Source organism: Pholcus phalangioides, unplaced genomic scaffold (assembly GCF_987345545.1).
Source record: "Pholcus phalangioides strain wild (caught in Gottingen) unplaced genomic scaffold, Ppha-v1.0 ptg000008l_1, whole genome shotgun sequence".
In the NCBI taxonomy this organism is placed as follows: Eukaryota; Metazoa; Arthropoda; class Arachnida; order Araneae; family Pholcidae; genus Pholcus; species Pholcus phalangioides.
Window position 1 is genome coordinate 59,645,868 of NW_028301601.1, and position 24,943 is coordinate 59,670,810.

The 24,943-nt window shown below is 33.8% G+C and overlaps 1 protein-coding gene across 2 annotated transcripts; it reads right to left on the minus strand.

Moving 5' to 3' along the window:
* Positions 1-6,123: 6,123 nt before the first annotated feature.
* Positions 6,124-24,457, minus strand: LOC149084674 (coronin-6-like). Of its 2 annotated transcripts, none has more exons than XM_089235093.1 (11): positions 24,352-24,457; positions 19,945-20,142; positions 19,600-19,852; positions 18,359-18,534; positions 18,088-18,204; positions 17,699-17,803; positions 15,239-15,384; positions 14,987-15,047; positions 13,225-13,326; positions 8,607-8,717; positions 6,124-7,041 (listed from the first exon to the last, which is right to left on the minus strand). In XM_089235093.1, exons 1-11 carry the CDS (start codon positions 24,352-24,354, stop codon positions 6,838-6,840), a joined length of 1,476 nt encoding a protein of 491 aa, XP_089091219.1. In that variant the 5' UTR covers positions 24,355-24,457; the 3' UTR covers positions 6,124-6,837. The 2 variants fall into 2 exon arrangements, with proteins under 2 accessions (XP_089091219.1, XP_089091218.1); XM_089235092.1 differs by having other exon boundaries at positions 24,095-24,379.
* Positions 24,458-24,943: the final 486 nt, after the last annotated feature.

Consider the following 24,943-nt stretch of genomic DNA (forward strand, 5'->3'; position numbering starts at 1 on the left):
CTTTTATGTGCACATCTAGTAATCATTCATCCAGAAAAATGATGAATTTCTCTCCATAAATGTTTAGATTGATGAGATATTCAAGTTTTTTTTTTTTCTATACTTCACATCCAATTCCAATCAATGTAAAAGATGTCTGTGTAAAATTATATAAAAATACACCTGCGCATTATAAAAATTTTGACATGTAAATATGCATATTTAGAATAAGTCTGTATTGGTATTTAGTATAACATACTGTATGTTTTGTATTCAGTCAGCCTTTTTCGTTTTGATACCTATACTTGCATATCAGTCAAATCTTTCTATATCATACTGACGTTTTTTGCACATAGAATTTTTTCTTCAAATACAGCATATAAAAGGCTTTATATTATCGAGTTGGGGGGGGGGGAGAGAATCTATTTTTCTGTTTGTGAACAAATTATGACAATTTAAACATTAAAAGATTTCATTTTATGTTGAGGTGGATTCCTTAGAAATGATAAAATGCTGTCTTTTAAGTTTCAAATCCTAGAAGAGTTGTCTTTAACTGCTGGTCTGCGGATCCAGTGCCAGTGTGGGGGAATTTGCTGCAAGGCCACAAAGTGTTCCACCCAATTCATACAGCTGCTAAATAATTTTAGATTTAATTTAAATATATCTTTTCAATGGTTTTTATGTCTGTCTTAGCAAAGACATCAGAAGAGCTCATCGAAATAAATTGTATAATAGAAATATTTAAATCTGTATATATACTTTTTTTTAAATGATGTGTTTTTTATATTCATGTATTTTTAATGCATAATAAAGCACCCGAGCCCCCTCATCCAAGGCAATGGCTAAAATTGACAATGGTCGATAGAGCCTGGGTGGTGCACGGTATGAATTGAAAGAAATGTCTGTCTTAGCCCTCAGGTCTGCAAATCATTTCTCCCATTTATTTTTTGCCATTCATAAATTATTTTTCCTAATTTTTTTTTTTTATCGGTCCACAAATTATCTCTTTCATTTACTGTATTTTTTGTGGTTCATAAATTATTTCTACTGTTTATCAATTTTTTGCCGGCCCGCAACTTTTCCTCATATTTATTTAGTTTTTTCCAGTCTTTTCAAATTATTTTTCACTGGTCCTCAAATTATTTCTCCTATTTATCTATTTTTCTGTGGTCTATGAAATTTGTTTCACCGGTCTGCAGATGTAAAAAAGATTGAAGAACACTCTATTAGAACATTTGAAAAGTTGATGGCAATCAAAGGCAAAAATATGATTCGAATAAAAGCATATATATATAGGAAAACAACAAAATGATCCAGAAAGAATTGGAATCATATTAGGCACATAAAACCGGTGGGATATACAAGACAGAAGCTTTACATTGAGAACTAGAAGCATTCCTTTGTCTTCTAGATCAATATTTCTTTTTTTCTTTTCCATGTTTTCCATGACGCACATTTTTTGTGAAATTTTAGCATTTATCATAAAATAGGAAAAATTGTCCTGACATAAAAAATAAATTTTGCATCTAAGGCATTTAAATTTTTTTTTTTTAAATTGTTTGCAAAATCTTAAAGTGCAAAGTGTTAGTAAAATATGTTTCTACCTTATATAGTACAAAAAGCCTTTACAAAATACAAAGGCACCAGCATTTATCCAGTTTTTTAGAAACATTCACTAAGAAAATGCTATAAGAAAAGGCCTTGTCTCAATCATTTATACTTGTCTGTATATATGCTTCTGCCAAAGCCTGAAGTTGGTCAGTGTGCGAACTGGCTGGCCTAGTTGATCCAGCCAATGTCTGAATTTCGTGCTTTCACTGGCCCCTATATGTTGATCCCTATACATGGATCACTGAGATATCCGTATTCAGATTCTTTTTATTGTTAGGGATGCCATAGCTAACCATAATTATTATGATTAGCTATGGCTAATTATAAATGGACATAATTATTCAAAAAAATATATGCCAACTTGGTGGTGAACCCGAATCATAGGGGCCAGCAAAAACCAGAATTTTGCACATTGAGCTTTGGTAGTAACATATATATACCAAATCACATCACTTTTTTTCATAATATCTAATTGCATATTTTTTTCTCGACAATTCTTACTTACATCGAGTTTCTTCAACTATATAGTAAGTTACATCAATATAGTTAAAGATATTGTTAACTAAATTTTCTTTCAACTTCAAAAGAAATTGAGGAAATGTTAAGATAAAAAAAAGCTCACATTCAACTGATAAATAATAATCATTCATTGCATCATTTCAAACTAAAACATTTATATTTTCTTTTTTCTCTCACCGGAATTTGAAGCTTTTAATTTTAGAAGTTAATTCAGCTCATAAAATATTAGTTACTACTAACTTATGTACAATAAAATCACTGCTATACTAGAATCAAGCACATACTTTTTCACAATCACAAATACATATTTGTTAAAAACACACACACTCACAGTCATTTCAATAAATATTTACACGTACAAAGGATTTGCTGCTCTAAATAGTCTGAACATTAATTTGTTTTTAAATATTTCTGATGTAAAATTGTCAGTTACTACATCATATAAATTACATTAAAAAAACTTGGTATATATGTTATTTTATCTAACAAATATTAATCCCAATAAAAACTATTTTCAAAAAAACTCACCGGAATATAAAATACAAAATTGTAAAATAACATTCGTTGAAGGAAATATTCAGGTTGTGATTGTCATTGAACTTCACAAAATACAAAAAATCAATTGTCATGGATTTGGCATAGAGTTTGAGCTTCCATTTTTCTAATGTTACAAAAAATATAGGATATAAAAAACACGGGCAGTTCTGAACTCATGATTTTTTTTTTTGATTTGAGGTTTGTGTCAAGTTAATATGTTCTGAAGAATCTGTGTACTTTTCAAATTTCTTTTCTTGTGCTGGTGATATATTGAGCGTCTGAATATAATACCAGTATCTTCAATGTTAAAATGGTGACTGTAAAGGTAAATTATGTTAACACATCATCAATGGGAGACATGAATCAACAATTTTAATTTACCAAACATTGAGAATAGAAGACATGAATTTATGCATTCATAAATTCATTTGGCAGTTAAACCCTTGCCAGTGCAGTGTCCCCATATTAAGACCACCTGTTTACATTGTTTTCTATGAGTTTTGGAAAAAATGTCTGCCCTTCAAAGGGTTAAGACAGTAAATTCAAACTGGTATTGTTGTTTTTTCGCATCGTGTACACACAAAATACAATTCCATTTCATTGATTTTGCATTGGTAATTTTTTTTTTATCGCATTGCTTCGAATAGGTGGTCATTTTTTACATATGCAAGAAATTGTGCACAAACTGGGGACAGTTTTGTTTCGCAGATAATAGGGAAATTCACGAAAAATGTCTATGGCTAATATGTTCAACCCTCTCATCATTATTAATAAATTCTCCAAATTTCTTCAGTACTACTGTATGTATGTCAAATGTCACACAAATGCAAAATCAACAAAAACCTATGCATATATTACAGAAACTGCTCATAGCTCAAATGCTTTAACTGCGAACAAGACAAGTAATTCAATTTGAAAATGTAATATTTTTGCTTAGCCACAAACTAATTATGCTTCGAGTGTGATGATTATATCAAATCGAAGAAAACATTAAAAATTGCTTCAAGTTCAGCATTTTAGGGGGATCAAATTTAAAATATGAACACATATATTACAAAAACTATATGCAATGTTAACAATTGAGGGTAAGGTAAAATGAGGAAGTAGTGAAATCTATTCTAAAAACACAACCATTTCTTGTACGTGATATCACAAAATATAAAGTCCATTTGAATTTTTTTTTTTAAACTCATAAGCCATGGCACATATTAAAACAAAAAAATTTACAAAAGGTAATCATAGGAACTATAAAGCAAAAATAAAAGCATAAATATACATCACGTTAGTAACTCATCTATAAGTGTATTAACAATAGGTTCAAAAAAAATTTTATCACAAAAATTATATTCTAAAATGTTTTGTATAGACTAGACCATATTTTCCCCTGCTTGATCATTTTTTTCAAAATAATCTAAGTTTAAGGAGAAAGAAATCTGTGCAAATGGAACCAACTATGTATATATCTCAGTCAAGATGTGAAAATTCTCAAAATACAGGGTGTTACAAAAAACTTTGTCTCTGACAAATACTAGTCTACCGTAAAGATTATGAATTGTCTGATCCAGTCATTCATTATAATAATCATGTGTATAAGTTGTTGAGATTTTTTTGCTGTGGAAGGGAGCAAAATCCCATCCAAATCAGTTTAAAACCATAACAATGATTTTAACCTCTTTGCGTGCAAACTTGCAGATAAATTTGAAGGATTTGTATTAGACGTATAAGTGATGAATGTGGTAGCCTTGTTCTATGTTAAAAAAGGAAAAAATGGTAAGAAAGAAGAAAAAGAATAAGGGTGTGAAGAAACAGTATAGAGATAATTGTCTAAGAAAGTATTAGTACAGTATCTTGTTTTTCCATTCTCAGCTACAAACTTGCTTTGTAGTTTTTTGTACTTGTTCTCTTCCTCACTTCTATATGCAGTATATAATAGAAGGATTACATTATATGAGTGTGTGTGTGGGGGGGGGGGGGGAGAATCTGAGGAGAACCACCATCATCATCGTTATCAGTTGATCATTATCACAGAGATATTACAATGGTGGTGAGAGAACAGGGGGGCGGGGGAAAGCACACACAACTCTGTTTCATATTGTTGCAGTAACCCTTTGCAATCAGGAAAAAGAGGTTGTAGAAATAGATGAATTGAATTTATTCCACTGGTGTTTGGATGCAATATTACATCCCTGATCGTAAAGAGGTTAAATTGATTGTCGGTTCGCGGTTTTCCCTTGTTATTATGCCTCTGATAAATTTCCAAAGCCAGAACAGTCACTCAGATATATAACCTTAGACACCCTATTGTACAAAGATTGAATATTTCTATAGATTCTATGATGTCACCAATAAAGCCCATAGCCTTTATAAACGACAGTGATGTGCTGAAACCAGTCAAACACTTGTCAATTTCAGAAAAGCATGCATAAAAATTTCATTCACACACCCGCCATGAGACACTCACTCTGTAAGTACCCACTTAGTGTTATCCGAAAATATAATCCCTGTATCCTCACCAGAATTTTAAGGGGTGTGTTTGTAAAAAGATGGGTCCTATATATTTTTTTACGAGTCAGAAATAACTCTACTAAAGAAAAAATTACCTGAAATTTGAAGGAGTATTTTTACTCCTCAGTGAAATTGGGAGTAGTAAAATTGAATTTTGATGCGGAGAATCTCACATCTAGATATGTATTGGCACACACTGGACCCACCCAACCTAAGTTTGAGGTACCGAAGTGAGTTAGAACAGAACAGAAATTCTCTTCAGGAGTTGTCTGAGAGATTTCAGGTCTGTGGGAGTGGATGAGAAAAAAAATTGTTTTTATATTGCTATATACGCTGTCTGAATATGACTTCATAAAAGAGTCTGGACCTTCATTCTATTGGCACAAGGGTTCTACAGACTTGGCACAGAGTCTGTGGAACACAAAGGGTTAAGAACCCCTGGAATAAAGTGACTTAGCTGAACAATGTTCATTTTATGTGAAGAAAATCATGTGTATAAGTATTTACTTCTAGTTAAAATTCCATTACTGAAAGATCTGTCATTATGTAATTATTTTATGTTCTTATCGTTTTTCTGTTTTAGAACGTATAATTTATTAAAACATAAAAAGCCTAAAAGTTTAACCCTTTGGTTATGCATTTTAAAAAAAATTACCCCTATTTAATATGAAAATGAACAAATAGTAACAAATAAGGCAAATTTAGCATTTGCAATTTTTGTATCAAACAGTCATGGGGTGGGACATATCTGTCACATTGGTAGTCAACGGGTTAAATAACTTTTTGGGAGGGTGGGGGTAACGTGAAGTTTTAGAACTTTTTTTTACAGAACCCTGTATTTCGACTGAGAATATAAACAAAAACCAGAAAAGGGTGGGGTTAAAAAAATTCCTAGTTACATTTATAGAAAAGGTACAGATATTTTTTTTTCATCTCCAGAAATATTGGTGGTTTTTTTTTCTTCTCTTTTTTACAACACAATTAGAATTAATAAATAGCTGATAAATATGCTATGTCACATTTATCACAATATTTTTTTGTACCGAAGTTTTAGTTTCAAAGCTTCATAAAAATGACTAAAACAAATGCAAAAGCACGTCTAAAAAAATTCTAAAAAAAAAATTTCAAACGCAAACATAAAAACAATAGTCATTACTCACATTTATATGTCATCTTTAGGCATAATTGTGATGGTGAAATTAATTAAAACCCAGACATTTAAAGAGAAAAAAGCAACTGTGCCATAAATAATATGCTAATTACAAAAATTATACATGACAAAAACAACTGCACCATAACATGCTTAAGATCTTTTGCAATGAATTGATTACACGTTGGAGTGATTAATCTCCAGTTGAGCATTCTGAGTGTTCTCCAAACATTCTATTCCTTTCTTTATGTTGCTATGCTCAGAATTAAGCATTTTCAAACAAATATCGAACAATTTTTTTTTTCCATAAACAGAATGATTTCTCAAAAAGAAAATTTATAGATCATGTATGACCTATTTTTTTTTTTAATAAAAAAAAAAGCTTCCAAATGATCCAGATCGAAAAACATCAATCTTTTATTCACTAGCTCAAAATATTTCTTACCATTTTGCTGTTGCATTCAGTTCTTTAAAAATTAATTCTGATCTAAAATAAATTGTGCAAAATCAAAAAGACACAATTTCGAACTGAAAACTTAGACCTCATCGATAAGTATTGGTGGCATTTCATTTATGTTATTTTTCTTATTCTGTAAGTTGTTTTCCGAAACTTCCTCTTGAGCATTTTTTTGAGCTGGCTCTTCCAATTTCTTTTCCATTTCTCGGATTCTCACTTCTTGCTTCAGTATGATGCTTTTCAATTTCTTTATTTCTTCCATAATCTCGTCCAATTTGTCTTTCTAATGATGACATTATAAGTAAGATTGAAAGAATAAATTAGATGAATCACACAGCAATGTATATACAGGGTGCATAGCAAACCTTCCCCCCTCCCCAGCTACCAGTTCATAGAAGGTGTACGTATACTATAGAAAATTTAATTAAATTCAGATGACGAATCCAGATCAACCCAAATCATCAGTATTTCAGAACTGAGAGCAAGGGTAAAACGAATTTTTTGTTACACACACACATTTGGATGGAAAACTTAATCATTTATGCACACTGCCAAATATTTTGTGATATTTAAAATATTAGATGTAATTATACAGGGTGCATAGGTAACAGGGCGTATGGCATTTTACTGGCAAACTGTTGATCCTATTTCCTACTTCCAATTAGAAAAAGTTTTCAAATAACATGTAGTACTCAGATATGCCATTCATGTTTCAAGGGGTTGTATGGTTATTAAAATTAAAAAGTAACTTTTTATACAAATCCTGTGTACCCCACAACTCAATTAGAAAGTTGTCCTGTCTCTCCAACAAAAAAAATCCACGTGTCTAAGTATTCACTAAGATAATCAAATTTGTGAAAAAACAAAGAAAATTTGGGGGAAAACAGCATTAAATGCATGTAAAATGGTTTTTTTTATCTGTATTTAGAGCTGTTTTTCCCCCAACTTTGCTCCATTTTTTCAATTTGAATATCTCAGTGAATATTACACTTGGAAACATTGAATTTTTTTGTTGGCATCAGGAAATACGAGGCAACAACTTTCCAATTGGGTTGTGGGGCACACAGGGACTGCTATAAAAAGTTAATTTTTTGTTTTAATAACAGTACACACAACCCCTTAAAACATGAATGACATATCTGAGTGCTGCACGTTATTTGGCACTTTCCCTAATTGGAAGTATACCTCTGGGATCAATGGTACTTTCTATGCACCCTGTATATATGAATGTTATTGTTGCATAAATTTTTCTAAACTCTCATTTTTTGTGCTAAAATTTTTTAAAATATTATTATTGTCTCAAAAATTTCGATGAGTTGCCGTATGCACTGCCAACTTGTTGATAAAAAAAAACCCTTCATGTTATTTGCTTTGTTATGACACATTAATTTTTCTCTTACAGCATTGAAGAAATTATGAACTGTCAAGCTGTGACGCAAATTTAATGTGTGTTACAATCACTGGCATATGCAAGGGCTCCCCTCCCCCCATGAGCCAAGATTATAATGGTTTTTACTCTGCAGTAAAAAAACAAAATTTCCCCGGGAAGAAAGAAAAAATTGGTGAGCACCCTTACTCTCAAGAAAAGAAAATCCTGCATACGCCATTGGCTACAATATTAGACAGAATGTCATATCAATGATACTGTCTATTAATTCTTTTGTGAGCTTTTATCTTGCAGGGAAGGGGAGGGGAGAAATGCATTATCATACATTTATTTTAATATAGATTTTTTGTGGAACTTCAAATTTTTTCTCCTCTGAGAGAGGTTTTGATGATTTCAAAGGAAGTATTTTTGTAATAGGTATGTTCATAAGGTCTATAGATATGTATAATACATATACTCACAGAAACAGTTTCCGTTTGTGTTTTAGTTGGCATTCGATCAAGGATATTGGATTTGCTTTTGGAAAGCCTGAACTCCTGCTTCTTGGGCTTGTAGCCGTCTTTCAAACTAATCTGTAAGAAATAAACAATAATGGGTTTACTCAGTGAAAAGAAAAAGTTTATTGTCGATATGGTAAGAGAAAGAAAGAGGAAAAAAATCTATTTTAGAACCTTACTACAAAATGCTGCTTATATTCAAAAGTTACACATTTTTCCCTAGCCCCTTTATGATCACAAACAAAATATTTTGTTCATATACCAGTGGAAGAAATTCATTCCAGTTCTATGTGTGGTCTTTCCTCTCTCCCATCATCACAGGTTTATTATAACCCTATGAACCAGGGTTGGTAAAAAAACCGGTTTTTTTGAAAAAAAACCCCCAAAAAACCGGGTTTTTTTTGGTTTAAACCAGGTTTTTTTGGTTTAAACTGGTTTTTTTGTTTTAAATAGTATTAACATTAAAAACAATGAAATTTCTGAAAAATCATTCAAACTTCCAATAGTTAACAAAAATAAAATGTTTATTAATGTAATTAACACTATTCCCATGCTAATTAATCAATAAATATTTATTAAATTTTAACAAAAACCAACTTTTGCCATTTAATTATTTTTTGCTTAACTCAATGGATTGCTGTGTGTTTGAAAATTCTTTTAATGTTGTTATTAATCATATAATATATAAAGGTTTTTCTCCAGTTACTTTCAGTATACTTAATTACGAAGCAATTTTGCAAAAAGTAATAAAAATTAGGTGAATATAATGCATTTAATGATGCATAAATAATGCAGATTAATTAACGATGATTTATGATATACAGGGTGATTATAACTAAGGTTCTGATTTCAAAACACTAAAAAAAGAGCGATTGTCAGAATGACTTGAAAATTGACATGAATATTCCTGAAAAAATTCAATTTTATTTGATAAAGGGGAAAAAATACTTAAAAATGTAAAATTAATGACATCATCCAACATGTGGGAAATTTGCTCGCAGAATGGAAACGATAGCCAGTCAAGGCAAAATTATAACTTAATTATAGCATTGCACGAGTCCATAATTCACGGAAACATCACAAAAAAAATGAAGTAATTGCACAAATAACTACAACTTACTCAAAAAATGTTAAATATGTTGTCCACCGCGTGTTCTGGCTATGAGGTTGAAAGCACAAAAATTCTTGTTCAACAGCAGAATCGGAGTATGCCATGGTCATAATGTGGATGTGCTTGCAATTCAGCTTTATTAAACCAAACGCGCCCCCCCCCCTTTAATATTCCTGAGGAACTTCTAACATATAGGGAATGTGCTGGAGATTGCAATTCACCAAAGTTTGCAATCTGACCACTGTTTATAACATTTTGAGGTACCCCCACAGCCAGTAGTTGCAAGGGTTAAGGTGCATCCTGTCAAAATGGGTCTTCAGCAGCTGCTTTGCTGGTATTGCAATGTGCATCTTGATAGAAGTTCTATCCACACACTGATGCTGTGGAAGTGCCAAAATGATGTGGTTGCACAAAATAGATTATACTGCTGGCCAAGTACAGCATCATCTACTTGCACATTTTGCACTTTTTTCTTCGTCCATTGCTTCAGGAGTATCCATGCAAATTTTCAGGTCATTCCGATCAGTACTTATTGTATAGTTTTGGAATCAAAACTTAAATTATAATCACCCTGTATATAGCTGATTATTTTTTATAAATCTGTTACTACTATACAGTAGAACCTTGATTAACTGGGCTTAACAGTGTGTGTGTGTGAAAGTATAAAAAAACAACTATTGAATATTAAGACTGGGAGATATACAGTAGGAGATGTGCTACTTCTTATGGGAATGAAAATGTATGTGAGGTAATGTAACAACTAGTACACTAGTCTTTGTCCTTTAAGGACAGCTGGTGTCTTTATTGGATTATAGGACCACCTGCCCCTAGCATGATGGTGTCACTACTGTAGCTGCTTCTTTGTGAAGGGAAAAAGAAACCCTGTGAGATATGTAATACACCATTACATTTAGATGTGTGATGCAATCCTTATTCATGAATTTGCTAAAGATAGAGCATCAGAATGTAGCCAAAGGTTAGAAAATGTTGTAAGAATGAGAAGTTTTGGCTTTTATATATAACTTTAAATGACTAATATACTTCATATGAAAAATATATATATGTTCTGGCCACTTTTATGAGACTTTTTGAAAAAAACCACTTATAAAATCTTATGTCATTTAAAGATATACCGTCAGAATGTACCCCAAGGATATAAAATGAGGTGAAAATGAAACATTTTGGCTTATAATGAACAAATATGATATTTTTCAGGGGAAAAAATGATATTTAGGCCACTTTTATCTGATTTTTTGAAAAAAACCAAAGTGGTTTTTTTAAAAAAACCAGTTGGTTAAAACCAAGGTTTAAACCGTGGTTTAAACCAAACAACCCTGCTATGAACTGAAGTTTTTTTCTGCTTTTTATACTTTTGTTAATGATATTTCCGCATATATAATGTATGTTTCTGCTTCGTAGATATAAGAGGGAAAGGAAGGAGAATACATAGGGTGAGGGTGAAAACAAAATCTATTGTAATCTCTCTTTTTCTTATAGACTATACCAGGGGGTCTCAAACTGTACACTGCAAACCTTGTCTCTGGCTCTGACAAAGGTTTTTTGAAGAGATTCTTTGTTAAACTGCTGTGGGGAACCACAGATAAGTGTTGATTAGATAAAAGGGCATCGATTTAGAACAGTTTGAGAACCTTTGTACTATATACGGGTTTTCCTCTTCTATTTGTTTTTCTTTCCCCTTTTTTCTAAAATGTAGGAACAAGATTGCCAATTTTATCACAGGCATCAAATAGAGAGCATCCAAATTTGTTGCCAAAACCCTATATGTGAAGGGGGGTTAATAATAAGTATCAAGTTGAAAGTTTGCACTTATATTTTTACCATCAAAGAGGAATATTTTTACTTTTTTTTTCTTTATCAATGTTTTCTTACTGCTATTTTTCCCCCTTCAATAGAGTTGAACTTATACAGGGTGGTTCAGAAAAGATGGGAAAAACTTTAAAAAGTGATAGTTCACACCAATAGAAACAATTGTCATCAAATAATGCATGGTCTCACATGAAACGCAAACATTCTATCTCCTTTCGAAACAGCTGCAAATGTTGAAATGCCAATCCCGTTGAAATTTATCGGGAGAAAAAGAACACAGTGCATATGCAAATGTAACCTGGGGAAGAAGAAGCCATATGCAAATCTGAGTCACAGTGAACAAAAGGCGCAGATGCCAGCCCTGTGAAGTTATTCCAGCGTGCAACTGTTCTAACAGTTGTAACATATAGGATAATGGCCGGCTGGCATCCATGCTTTTTATTCACTGTGACGTAGATTTGTGTACAGTTTCTTCCCCAGGTTACATCTGCATACATGGTGTTCTTTTTCTCCTGGTAAATTTCAACAGGAATGCTGTTTTAATGTTTGCGAAGCGGCCGTTTCGACCATGTTAGACCATGCATTCTTTAATGACAATTGTTTGCATTGGTGTGTGCTATCACCTCTTGAAGCTTTTCCTATCTTTTCTGAATTACCCTGTATTACACAGAATATTTGCTTCAATTCTATTTAAAATGTTGCTTCAGCTAGATTCTAAATTAATAATCATTAAAAGACTTTATATTAAGGCTGGGAATCAATTAAAATTTTTACCTGGTTAATCAAAAATTTTTAATTGATTAATTTAATTTTAATTGAATATTTATCAAAACTGTATAATATTAATTGATGCTATAAAAATATATTTTATTTATTTGATGCACCTATTTGTCTGTTAACAAATATAAAAATAGATTAAGAAATTAGGACTGGTTGCTCAAAGCAATTCAATATGCTGAACATATTTATCAAATCCTGGAATTTCTTCATTTGAATTTTATATGGTTTTTTTTAGAAAATCTGTTATTTTAGGTTACTCACTGCTTTCAATCATACTGTTGCTTGTTTTCCTGGAAACTTCCCCCAACTGTTACTTTCAGGTAGAAGAGTTGATGCTACCCGAATACGGAAACAGTTGTTCACAGTGGAGACAATAAATTTTGGTTTTGTGTTCTAAACTCCCATCAAACTTAGTTTGAACTGAAATCAGTTTTCATTCAATCAACCTGTATTTCCCCCATGCCGATAAATTTGACCAAAATATTGATTCAAGTATTTTAAAATGTGATCACGAACCCAAGATGATATGTATAGCAACAGAAATTCTAATTGGTTTTGTCAAACAAATCAAGTTAATTTACAAACTGTTAATAAAAATTTAATTTTAATCAAATTAACTAACTCAAATAGAATTTTTAGCTCAATTGCATAATCAGACCAGCCCTACTTTAATATTCAAGTAAACTTTTTTTTTCCATGGGAGTTGTCTTGTGAGGGTCTATCTCTTGAGAAGTTATGTGGACTCCAACATTTTACAAATATGTCTTCTGAATATTTTTCAAAGAAGCCAACTGGCGCAACTAGATCAAATGGTGTCACATGTACATGTTAACTGTGTTTATTGCAATTTTGGATATTATTTACCAGAACTGGCTCTGCATCTTTGCCACTGACCCATTCATCTGCTGATATGGCTGGTGTATCAGCTAATGTGTCGGGATAAAGATCATCTTGAAACAGTTCAGACTATAAGAAATGAAAAACAAATAATTATTATCATTAAGTAACAATGTAGCATCTTCTTTGTATAAATGAATTTAAACATATGATCTGCTCAAAGTTGATCCTGGTCACCAGTTACTTACAGGGGGTGGACAAAATAATATGAACACCTGTGAAAAAATAACACTCGAGGGAACCTGTCGTATACTCCCGCTCTCTAGTGTGGAAGAGTGCCACCTAGCAGGCAAGAATGTGCACACATCAGTCTAGTCGTAGCAGCGATAGCAATCGGATGCAATATTTATAGGGACGTTAAAACTTTGTTATGGCTGACTGACCTCATAGATTTCTAAAGAGGCATGATTGTTGGAGCCCATCTTGCCGGGGCCACCATGACGAAAATGGCCACCCTTGTTGGTGTTGGGAGAAGTACTGTGTCGATGGTAATGACAGCCTATAGCAAACAGGGAAAGATATCATCTGCCAAGCATAACAGTGGCTGAAAGGCAAAGATTACTGATAGAGACAAAAGTGTTTTGAAGTGGATTGTGGCCAGAGAAGGCACAAGACAACAGCATCCCAGATAACTTCAGAGATGAACACACATCTACAGGAAGGTGTATCGACAACTATCCACCGTGAACTGCATACAGCAAACGTACACGGTAGAGCGGCTATTCCAAAACCATTGGTGACACCATGCAATGCCTTGAAACGACGAACATGGTTATGGTCATGAAATACGGTCGCACATATATATATATATATATATATGCTACGACTACACTGATGTGTGCACATTCTCGCTCGCTAGGTGGCACTCTTCCACACTAGAGGGCGGGAGTATACGACAGGTTCCCTCGAGTGTTATTTTTTCACAGGTGTTTATATTATTTTGTCCAACCCCTCTAAATAACTTTTGGCCTGGAGGGGCGGGTTAAAGCATAGGTTTATGTCAGTATTCTGGCCGACCATCAAATGGTGCAATATTAGTTCCCTGATTCTCGACCTGTGTTCCAAGATGATATTTCGGCCATTCACTCTGCTAGAATTGCCGGAGACTGGCTTGATGAATATGATGATGAACTGCAACACCTCGTGTGGCCCATGCAGCCCCCTGATTTTAATATAAATGAACCTTTGTGGGATATTTTGGAGACCAAACTGCACAGTAGGTTTCCACCTCCAAAGACACGTTCTGAATTAGTGACCTTTTCACAGGAGGAGTGGCTATGTAACCTTGTGACTGTTGTGTATGATTTGTATTTGTCCATCCCACGATGGATACAAGCTGTAATTAATGCAAAAGGAGGGCCAACAGCCTATTAATAATGATTTTATCTCATTTTGCAGGTGTTCATGTTATTTTGTCCAACCCCTGTAGGTTGCCAAAGCATTTATTGTAGATCTATTTTCTTCATGTTTAAGAATGATCTGTTTCTCAAAACCAAGCTAATTAATCTGTAAAAGTTATTTAAATTCGGGAGATAATTTGTCTGCTCTTCTTTTTTCCTGGTTAGAACATCTGTGAAAACATTTTTTTTTTAGAAAAAAGTAAATATTCTCTTATATCATTGGAAGTTCTCAATTTTCGGTTTTGAAGGAATAAAGCTTTAATCATGAAAAATTTACTGTTGGTTAATTGATTAAAAACGTCAGCATAAAACGATGAAATATTTCTTACTTTTCTTGGCACTGTAAAAGCTATTACTTCGCAAAAACCTCTTGAGTAAAGCTTGTAAAGCCTGAAATGAAAAAAAATTATTTTTGTGCTAGTATTTAGACAATGATAATAGTGACTACATCATTAAATATTTTCAATACGTTGGCCATATCATTTATTGCGAAAAACATAAGCCATAAAAACACTAACAGCCTATTACTAGCAATACTTTCGAATTACAATGGAATACGAAAGTCTAAATTTCAGTGGTACCTTGCAATTTCACATTGATGCACATCACAGCCTCGCTTAGGCATCCAGCCGTAACCTCTCTGTGGTTCATTCGACTGAAACGTGTTGATATAATGAACAAAAGGTGGCTCATCAGTTATCTCAAAGTATCGAACGCTACTGTCTCCCTAGAAAAAAAAATTTTATGGATCTGTAATCGCAATATATATAGGGTGATTCCTCAGTTTCCTTGGCCACATTTTACTGGTGAACCATTAATCCTAGAAGCATACTTCTGATCAGAGAAAGTATCCAAATAACATGCAGACTTTAGTTAAGTCATTCATACTGCGAGGGTTGTATAATAATTGAAATTTAAAAATATCAACTTTTTTCATAACGACATCCTGTCCTAAAAAAACCTAATTAGAAAGTTGTTGACCGGTCTCTCCTGAGACCAACAAAAACAATTCCATGTTTTTAAGTGCTATTTTCTTGAATTTCGAGGAATTTGAAAATTTAAAATCAGGGAAAAGTTGGGAAAGAACAGCAAGAACTAACAGACAAGCTCACATTATGTTGTTTTTAGCCATTTTTTTAATTCAAATGTCTCCGCAAATGTCGCACTTAAAAACTTGGAAGTTCTTTTTGTTGGCCTCGGGAGAGATGAGACAACAACTTTCTAATTAGGTTTTTGAGGACAGAGTGCTCGCATAAAAAGTTAGTTTTTATATTTTAATACAATCCTTTGTAACATAAGTAACTTATCTTAGTTTTACATGTTATTTAGCTACTTTTCTAACTGGAAATGCCTCTAGGATCAACAATCCGTCAATAAAATGTGGCAAGGGAAATTATGAAACCAGGAATGAAGTGTACTGATTGAAAGAGAAATCACCTGACAGTTAGTTACCAAATTGGCATATATGGGTTCCTAATACTTTACATATTAGCAATCTCAAGATGCAACAAGTATACAGATTAGAGAATCATGATCATGAGGATGGAAATACAGGAAAGGCTCAGATAGTAACTAAAAATCTTGAAATATCCTCTTGGAATTCATCAAGATACCAGTATAAATGCCAGTCCCCTCCCCCCCCGCCCCCCTCCTTTCCCATGTTGAATACTGAGGACAAAGATTTAGAAAATTCCTATTACCTAGAAATAGGAATTTTCAAAGTGAAAGTTATAACCGAATGGGAAATCCAATTGGATCCCATCCTATCTATATATATAAAATTGATTTTCTGTGTGTGTGTGTGTGTGTGTTCTCTATACAAATCTACAATTTTAGATCGATCGTCGCCAAATTTTACATATATACCAAATGGGACCCGACTTGAACGATAGGCTACTTTAAAATTTCGTCAGCCCAGGGCAAATGCCCCAAATGGGCAAAAAACTGTCCAGCAACAATGGTTTTTGGGCCTCAACAATCACTTTCCGAACATTTACTTTGGTTACCGTGGTTCCCTAGCAATGCGTTTCAGACGTGTATATGCCTTTACAACGGTTCGTCACTTCTTTAATCCTGTTAGTATATGTATAATAGTTTATGCCTTTATAATGGTTTGCCACATTTTCAATATACTCTCAGTAATGAGGCTTTTTGAATAGACGTCATAATCATCATCAGCATCGCTTTGAGAGTCAGGAAAAGGGTGATCCTCATAGAAATCAGTGCTAAAATTGTCGATTTTACTGTAGAAATGCGGAAATTAGTGGGATTTTCCGCCCCATCAATAATTTTAAAAATTATATTGAATTCTCGATTTTTGAAATATTCAGTTCGCTTAGCGATATACGAAGCCCAGGAGATTAAATATGAAGTAATTAGCCAAACCTATACTTTTGAGTTGGATATTCGAGCAATATCATTGATTTCATTTATATCTTCTCAAGTATGAAAATTAATGTCTCCATATTGTCTCTTTTAATATTTATTTGCATAAATTCATGTGGGTTAGGATATTTTAAAATTAAAATTTTTGCCCGTGAAAAGTGCATCGAAAAAATTCCGCAGCTTTAACTAAGGATTTTTGGAAGCTGGAACAGACAGATGGATAACTTGAAGTTCGGGGGGGGGGGGGGGGATCGAAATACCTAGCGCTCCTTAAAAAAAGAAAAATATATATTCATTTCTGCGTTTCTGTGTAAATCTATATTTGTTTATTTCATGAATCGCGCAGGTCGCCATATTGGTTAACTTGGACACGGTTTGTATGTCACTCAAGAAAAATAGAGGGAGATATCACGTGATCCAAAAAAGCCTCATTGAAGAAAACCCGGGCAGCGCCGGGTATTATAGCTAGTGGATATATAATATCCAATACTGATCTTATTTTCTAAAGCTGTAAATTTATCAGAACAAATCACCAAGTATGAATGAATTTGAATTAAAAGCTAATTATTGCACGACTAATAGCAGTAGACTTTAACTGGACTTGGTTGAACTTTTTCCTGGGTATGGTGATTCATAACATGTACATGCATACATACCTTTGCACATAAATACAGCAGATTTACATCAGGGTCATATATTGGGGTTAAGACACCGTTGCTAGTATCCAACTCCTCCAACACAATAGGTTCTGATAAAGCAACCTGCAAATCAAAAGAGGAAAAAAATTCTCAATTTTATTGTGGGTGCCAGTGAGTATTCAGAACACAGCTTGATCCAGAAAAAAGAATCATATAGTCACAAAGCTACTTGTAAAGATCATGTAGAAATTATGAAGCGAAATATCAATTTTGTTTAAATGTCTAGAATGTGTGAAGGCCAGGGATAGTTGTATGAGTAGCGTACTAGATTATATTAAAAATTGAAAGATTTTCAAAATTTATCTTGATCTTTTCAGAATTGAAGGTTTGATATAGTTATGTTTTACCTCACTCCTTAATGCATATTGTCTCTCGCTCATTCGTGAAAAACCGGTCGTAAGTATCAAACCATTTTTCAGGAATACAGCTTTCTGTGGTTTGGCACCTTCATGTCCTGGGGCATCCTGCGAATAAGGAACATCACATTCATAAATGCAATATTTGCATATGTTCTAACAATATCTTTGTTCAGTTATAATAATAGTGTTTTTTGTAGTCATTTTAATATTATCAATGAAGAACTCTGAATTCTCAATAAATTGGGCATGATGTCATTACCTGTTCCATTTCACCAGATCTTGGATCATATATCCTGATTCGTCTGTCTTTGCACGTTGTAACAATCCTTGAGCCTTCCCAATTCCAAGCGACAGAATAGATGAGATCAGGGTGAGTGATCTGGAAAAGAATTTCTGCTGTTCCAACATTCCAGATGAATATTTTCAAGTCTGCACCTGAAAATGTGGATATGATGTATGTTACGATAATTTACCAACCTTAAGGTTCAACAATTCCAGAAATTTTGGATAATTAACTTTCACAAGGCATTTAAAGTAACAGGAATTAATTAAAATAGCACATAAAGGTATTCTCTTTCAAAATATTCATTTTTTACAAAAATATGCAAGAATATTTGTAATCATCTTGTGTGTGTGTGTGGGGGGGGGGGGGAGATACAAGCTTTTATATTCTTATAAGCATATGTAGTAGAACTGCTCTTTTTTCTCTAGATATTCTAAACCAGCAGTTAACAGTTTGTGTTCAACGGACCCTTTGTATGAATAAGACACAGCGCCGTAACTGGAAACAAAAAAATTACTCTCTTGCCTGGTGCCAGTGTATAGTTTAGCACACGTTAATTTTTAACGAAAAATAGTGAACTTAACTTCCTTCCCCTTCGCCCCCTCCCTGACCTCCCTTTGTTGTGGCCTTGATAAGACAAAGGCTACAGACCCCTTTACAAAATAACATTCAGCACATTATAATGAAAAAGAAGTTAATTGTTTTTTCATCCAAGCTCACAGATTCCCCGAATTCCCTTTCAGGACCCCCAAGGTGTCTGCGGATCCTTGGTTAAAAATGACTGCCCCTAAACCTTCTTCAAAGCATACCATTCACTTGATGTGATTTGCTAATTTTACCATAGACAGGGATTTTAGAAGCATTTTAAACATTTGCAGTTTTAATGTACATTATGTACACAATCAGTTTCCTCCCTGGTTTAATTGTCGTTATTAATCTGGATTTCCCCTCTGACCAGCTGGCTCACCCTTTGTCCCAGTTATACCATATAAGAGTGGCTGTCATCATTCGTTGGTGTCTCAGAGAGAAGAGCTTAGGGAAATAAGAGCGATTTGACTGAACAAATTAAATTTTACTTTTTTTATTTCAAAATTTTATACATGTGCAAATTCTTCCGAAAAAATTCATTTGGTACAGAAAAAAATATATATTAATAGTAATTAAAGTACTCACACAGCTGCTAAGGTTTCCATAAAATATATATATCATACACTTACTGGCACTAAGCAAGACATTATTTGCAACAGGATGCCAAACAATCATTCCTGCTCTCCTCTGGTGACCAATCAATTCGACTAGAGGGTCACTGAGGGGTCGCACCAGCCCCAGATCTGGTATTTGCCACACACGAACAATACCATCTTCTGAGCCACTAGCAATGATATTGTCATTGAAAGGACACCATGCTATATCTAACACAGGACCCCTGTGTCCAGAAACGAGAGGGTAGTTCGGCTCAACTCGTCCAACCTAAATGAGAAATAATTCATATATTAATTTTTTCCCCTTGAAAAAATTAAAATTACATAACTTATGAAAATTACAAGCTTCAGTAGCTGGACCTTGTTCAAAGGTAGAACCAAAAATGCTCCACCGCCTGCCGCTTCTATGACAATGGCAAGAAATTTGGGATTGACCGCACAGAAACTGGAGTCCCATGAGTTTGACGTTATCCTGATGTTATCGTAACACTGCTCCCTTTTTAAGGGCTGGCCGAATATGTGCCGGAACTTGCTACTCCTGACTATTCTGAAAGACATCTGAAAAAATAACAAAGAACTTTCATCAGCAAAAAAAAGCTTTAATATCTATTATAATGATGTAATGATAAAAAAAACTTATAATATAAAATATTAGTCTCATTTAATATAATTTATTTTATTATATTTAACTATTATTTATTTAGTTATGGTGTTTATTCTATTATAGGCCTATTTATTCACGTCTGCATTTGTCCAATGTTTCTGGACGAAGTTCCTATGTTTCACAAGTTAAAAAAACCACACACAGGATGTTAAAGACGCACTTGTGTTTATTTCCTCTTCCACTTCCTGTAGAAAGGAGGAGGTACTCAAAGGAATGATTTGTGACACAATTGTAGGTTAAGATATGGAATGTAGATAGATCTTTATGCAGGATGATGACATTGATGAGCGGATAAGGAAAAACATCCCTCACTTTTGAATTCATGATTTCATGAATTCTCAATTTTTAATTCGTCTGTGCAAAGTGAAAGATCATAGAATGATTTAATTTTTAGAATAGATACACATCTGAATAAATGTACTAATATGGGATATAAAAATTATTCAATATACTGGTGATTCTTAACTATGTTCTGGTGGCCACATGTTTCTGCATCAGCTTTCTAGGTCCTCCATGCAATGTTCAGAGGACAATTAATAGTTTTAATTTTAAACATTAGGGGCTTTGATAAGTCCCCAAAGCAAAATATGCCAAACAAGGTGACGTACGTCCCAGACCAATCAGTGCTGCTGCAGAACAATCTGTAAGAATTTTAAGAAAAGTGTAGGAAACACACTAATATGGGAAATTTTTCCCGCAGAACATATCCTGTCAACTGAGAGCTCGTTGCAGAACAATGCAAAACATTCTGCTGTGAAGGGGCTGGGGGGGGGGGGGTGGTGATACATCAGATAGTAAGAACTATTGTTTTATGGTATTAAATTGAATGTGGTGTAATTTTTTTTTTTCAACTGCTACAGAACTTTGTGGACCCTTCTTCTTTTTTGTGTTGGTAGATTACTGTCATAACTTCTGATAATATTGTATTGTTTCCAATTTCTAATTTAGCAATCACAGAAATTTTAAGCACTGTCACCAATTTTTTAGTTGCAATGAAAACACCCAAGATTTGTTGAGCCCTAGTATTGAGTGTATTTTTGAATACATTAATTTCATGAGGACAAAAAACTTGTGGGATATAGCCCAACCTTTTGTGTCTTCTTGGCCACAGTGGAAGGAAAAAAATGTTTTGCGCCGCACTCTAAATGCAAAAGATAGTTGATGAGAGCATTTTGAAGCCAATTTCATCATTTCAAGTAAAAAAGGAAACTGAAAAGCCGACCTCTTCTTCTTGTCTCCAGTGGTAAAATATTCATGTATATCCATTCCAAATCATTCATTTGGAACCAAACACAAGTCAACAACTAAGTCATACAAAAGTGGAAAAAAATAAATTTGGACCATTTTCTCTTTTTGATTGGGGGGGATATGCTTATTTCCTAAAAAAATATAGCTGACAACTAATTCTTTACTTTTTTTTTACATTTGTCAAGCATTGCATTATGGTACTCCGACTTAGAATGACATGTTTATGTGTTGTATTTTAAACTGCTCGATAGAATAAATTGCTATCTTCGATAAATTTTGCCATCTTCCTTATATTTCTCAGAGATTAGCTATAGTTTATTTCTTATAGGCCTATTTGAAATCACATTATATTCAAATTGTTATTACCATAAGAAATAATAATGAAAACTCCATGTTTTTAAGGTATTTGCAGAAAAAGACAGGAGTATGTGATGTCAATTACATATTTTTTCCTGTATTTAATGAACTGATCATAAAAGAATTGAATAAATGTGATTTGAACTCTTCTTTGCTAATTAAATATATGAAGAATTTCTTGAGGACTTTAAGGACTTATATAATGTTCTGTGATATTGAAGATGGTATCTTGCTTTTCCTAAAAGCAATTTTAAGTCAATTTTATTCATGTATTTTTTGAAACTGGAACATTCAGCAAGTATTTAAATACTGTTCTCTTGTATGCAGAAAAAAATGCGGATGAGATTTGAGAGAATTTAATTATGTTGAAGTACAATCACATCAGTATTGTTAGAAAATTGTCATCTATCAGCAAACCTTTCTTCTTCTTACAGGTTATGATAAAACCTGAAAAATGCAGGCTATTCAAAAAAATAATTAATCTGTCAGTTAGTATGATGGGGTCTTTGAGTCCTGTTGGTAGACTGAATAATTTAAAACATTCAACAATGTTTTTAATACAGTAGAAGTCCATTAACAACAGCTCACAATTGTAAAAAACTAGTCATTGTAATGAACTTCTCATTAAGTATCTTCAACATTGGTTCTTTAATGATCACTTGTGATGGTAAGATTCTTGTCATATCTGATTTTCACTATATTATTTATCTTCATGTTCTTATCATTATTATTGTCATATCTCCTTTTTTTGTTGATAGTGTTTACATAATCTCAATTTATATGGAGTTGAAAATTCTTTATAACGATACCCCTCCATAACAACTTTTTGTTATTTACAATAACTCTACACACCTTTTTATAATATTACTCGAAGAACTTTTCATAGTGTTAATATATTTCATCTATAAAGATACGCTTCTCCGATCCCTTGGTATAGTTATGTTGGCATTCAATGTATTTTTTCGTTAATCATCTTATTGTTAATCTTAATTAAACAATGTCTTTTTATAGGGCAACACAGGAGCCCCCACAAAGACACAGCTCTGGGCCCTAAAAGGCATTAGAAGGCCCCCCATGATATACATGCCATCAATAATTTATGAGAATATTTAAATTGGTATTTTCATTGTTCCAGCCATGTAATTAATCCAAAACACCATATTTGCCCAGAGGCCCATGATAAGAGGCAATCTTTACAACATCATGAGTCCCTGGGCAAAGTGATATTTTCTAGGCTCCCCTCCCCCTTTATCTGGTTAGAAATACCATCTGCCAATTCATGTGTACTTATTCTCACAAATTGGGATCACAAATAGTAGTAGATATTATCGCAGAGCACCTATATGCACCTGAGGTCCTCAGGCCATGCCCAGTGCCGTTGACACAATGGGCCCACCGGTTCACAGCCCAAGTGCCTCACGATAATGAGATAAGATTGTTTAAGATTTTCAAGATTTGAGTGTATGTGGTTCTGTGGGCATGTAAGTCTCTAGCAAGGGGGGGGGGAAGGAATTCATTCCTCTCCTCCTCCCTTGTGTGTGTTAGAAAATGACTGGTTTTTATGGAAAAACATTGTTAAATCTATTGTTCTATCACTTTGATCCCCTTCCAAATACTAGTCGTTCCCTTCAAAATCAATTTCTGGTTATGGCCCTGTAGGCATATCTAGTCACATAGAGTCCGAAAAATCACTTTGCCAGAGGCCCATGATGCTCTCAAGTCGGCCCCATGCATTAAGACTTCCCTGAATATTGATTCACAATGCAAAACGCGAACGTATTGAGTCATAAGTGTACAATGGGGTTTTTAACTGGTGTTGTCTACCATTATTTGTGAATGTTAATGAATATAATACCGGTGGAAGCAATTACAGAGCTCCACGTAATCCCCCCATCAACATCAGACCCCATTCAAACATCACGAAGTAATCAATAAAAAATAAACGAATCATTAAATGTATTGATAAATCTATCACAACCAATAACCATTTGAAACCGCATATATAAAACATGCAACAATAACATTAGATCGCTGATAAACGTTTGTTTATGGAAAAAGGAAAAAAAAAGAAAGCCGGTGCAATTTGTAAACAAGAAAAAAAGAAGAAAAACCGATAAACAAAAACTCAGATTTTAAAAGAAGTAAATTATCTCCAAAGAAAAAAAAAAAAAAGAATCAAATGTTTTTAAATAAAAGAAGAAAGAGAAGAATCGAGAGAACAAAGAGCATTTTTTGACTCACTTCAGAAAAATCCTAGAAAATTGATAGTCGTGCTAATCCGATTTTTAAAAAAAAAAAAGAGGGATCGGTGATGGAATAATATAAGCTACTAAAACCAAAAATTTAATTTTTGTGCGGATTTTATTTAAATATTTAAACTAAGCATGCTTTTTAAAAACTTGAATCGCGAAGCATTAAAAAATAAATAAATAAAATAAAATATAATTCTAAGCGCATGCGTTCGGGGTGAAAACGCGGCACACACCCGCGCTGTTTACCATGTAAGGAGGTTGGGAGCTTATTGCACAGCTTGACGACCCAACTCAAAATTAGCACCAGAAGCAAAGAAGAAGAAGCCAAGCGCAATCATCATCACCACCACCACCAACGAGGAGGGAATGGCTCGCTCGCTCGCTCTCCTCTCCTGGCAAAATCCCATCCAGAAAATGGAGGAGAGGGATGAGATTTTATAGGATTTAATCACATCCAGTTTGCTCATTCCGAGCTCAGCTCTTTTTTTATGTATGAAAGTGGGGAGCCCCTTGGCTTAGAGTTTCCGCGGGGACCCATAGGCAGGGCATGGGCGGAGATAACGAGCCCCCCCCCCCCTGCGGGTCGACTGATCTAATGTATATATGAATCGGCATCATCATCATGGCCCCCCACAAGGGGGAGGCTGACAGGGCCCGGGACAATTCTCATCATTTCTTTGTTTTTTTCACGCCATAAATTCACTATAAAGGAGTCTGTGAAAAGTCTGGTCTGGGGGTCCGCATCAGGATGTGGGGGCCATGATCATCATCGTGCCCCCCCCCCCAGACTTCCAAGTCCATCTCGTCCTATGAGGTAGGGTCGCAACTTGAATAAAGA

What these genes read in the sequence shown, in the direction of transcription:
- LOC149084674 (XM_089235093.1), bottom strand. An exon ending in GATCTGGTGAAATGGAACAG is followed by an intron (nt 18,205 to 18,358) that starts GTAATGACATCA and finishes CCTTATTCGCAG; the next exon opens with GATGCCCCAGGACATGAAGG. An exon ending in TGCTGTATTTATGTGCAAAG is followed by an intron (nt 15,385 to 17,698) that starts GTATGTATGCAT and finishes TTTTTTTTCTAG; the next exon opens with GGAGACAGTAGCGTTCGATA.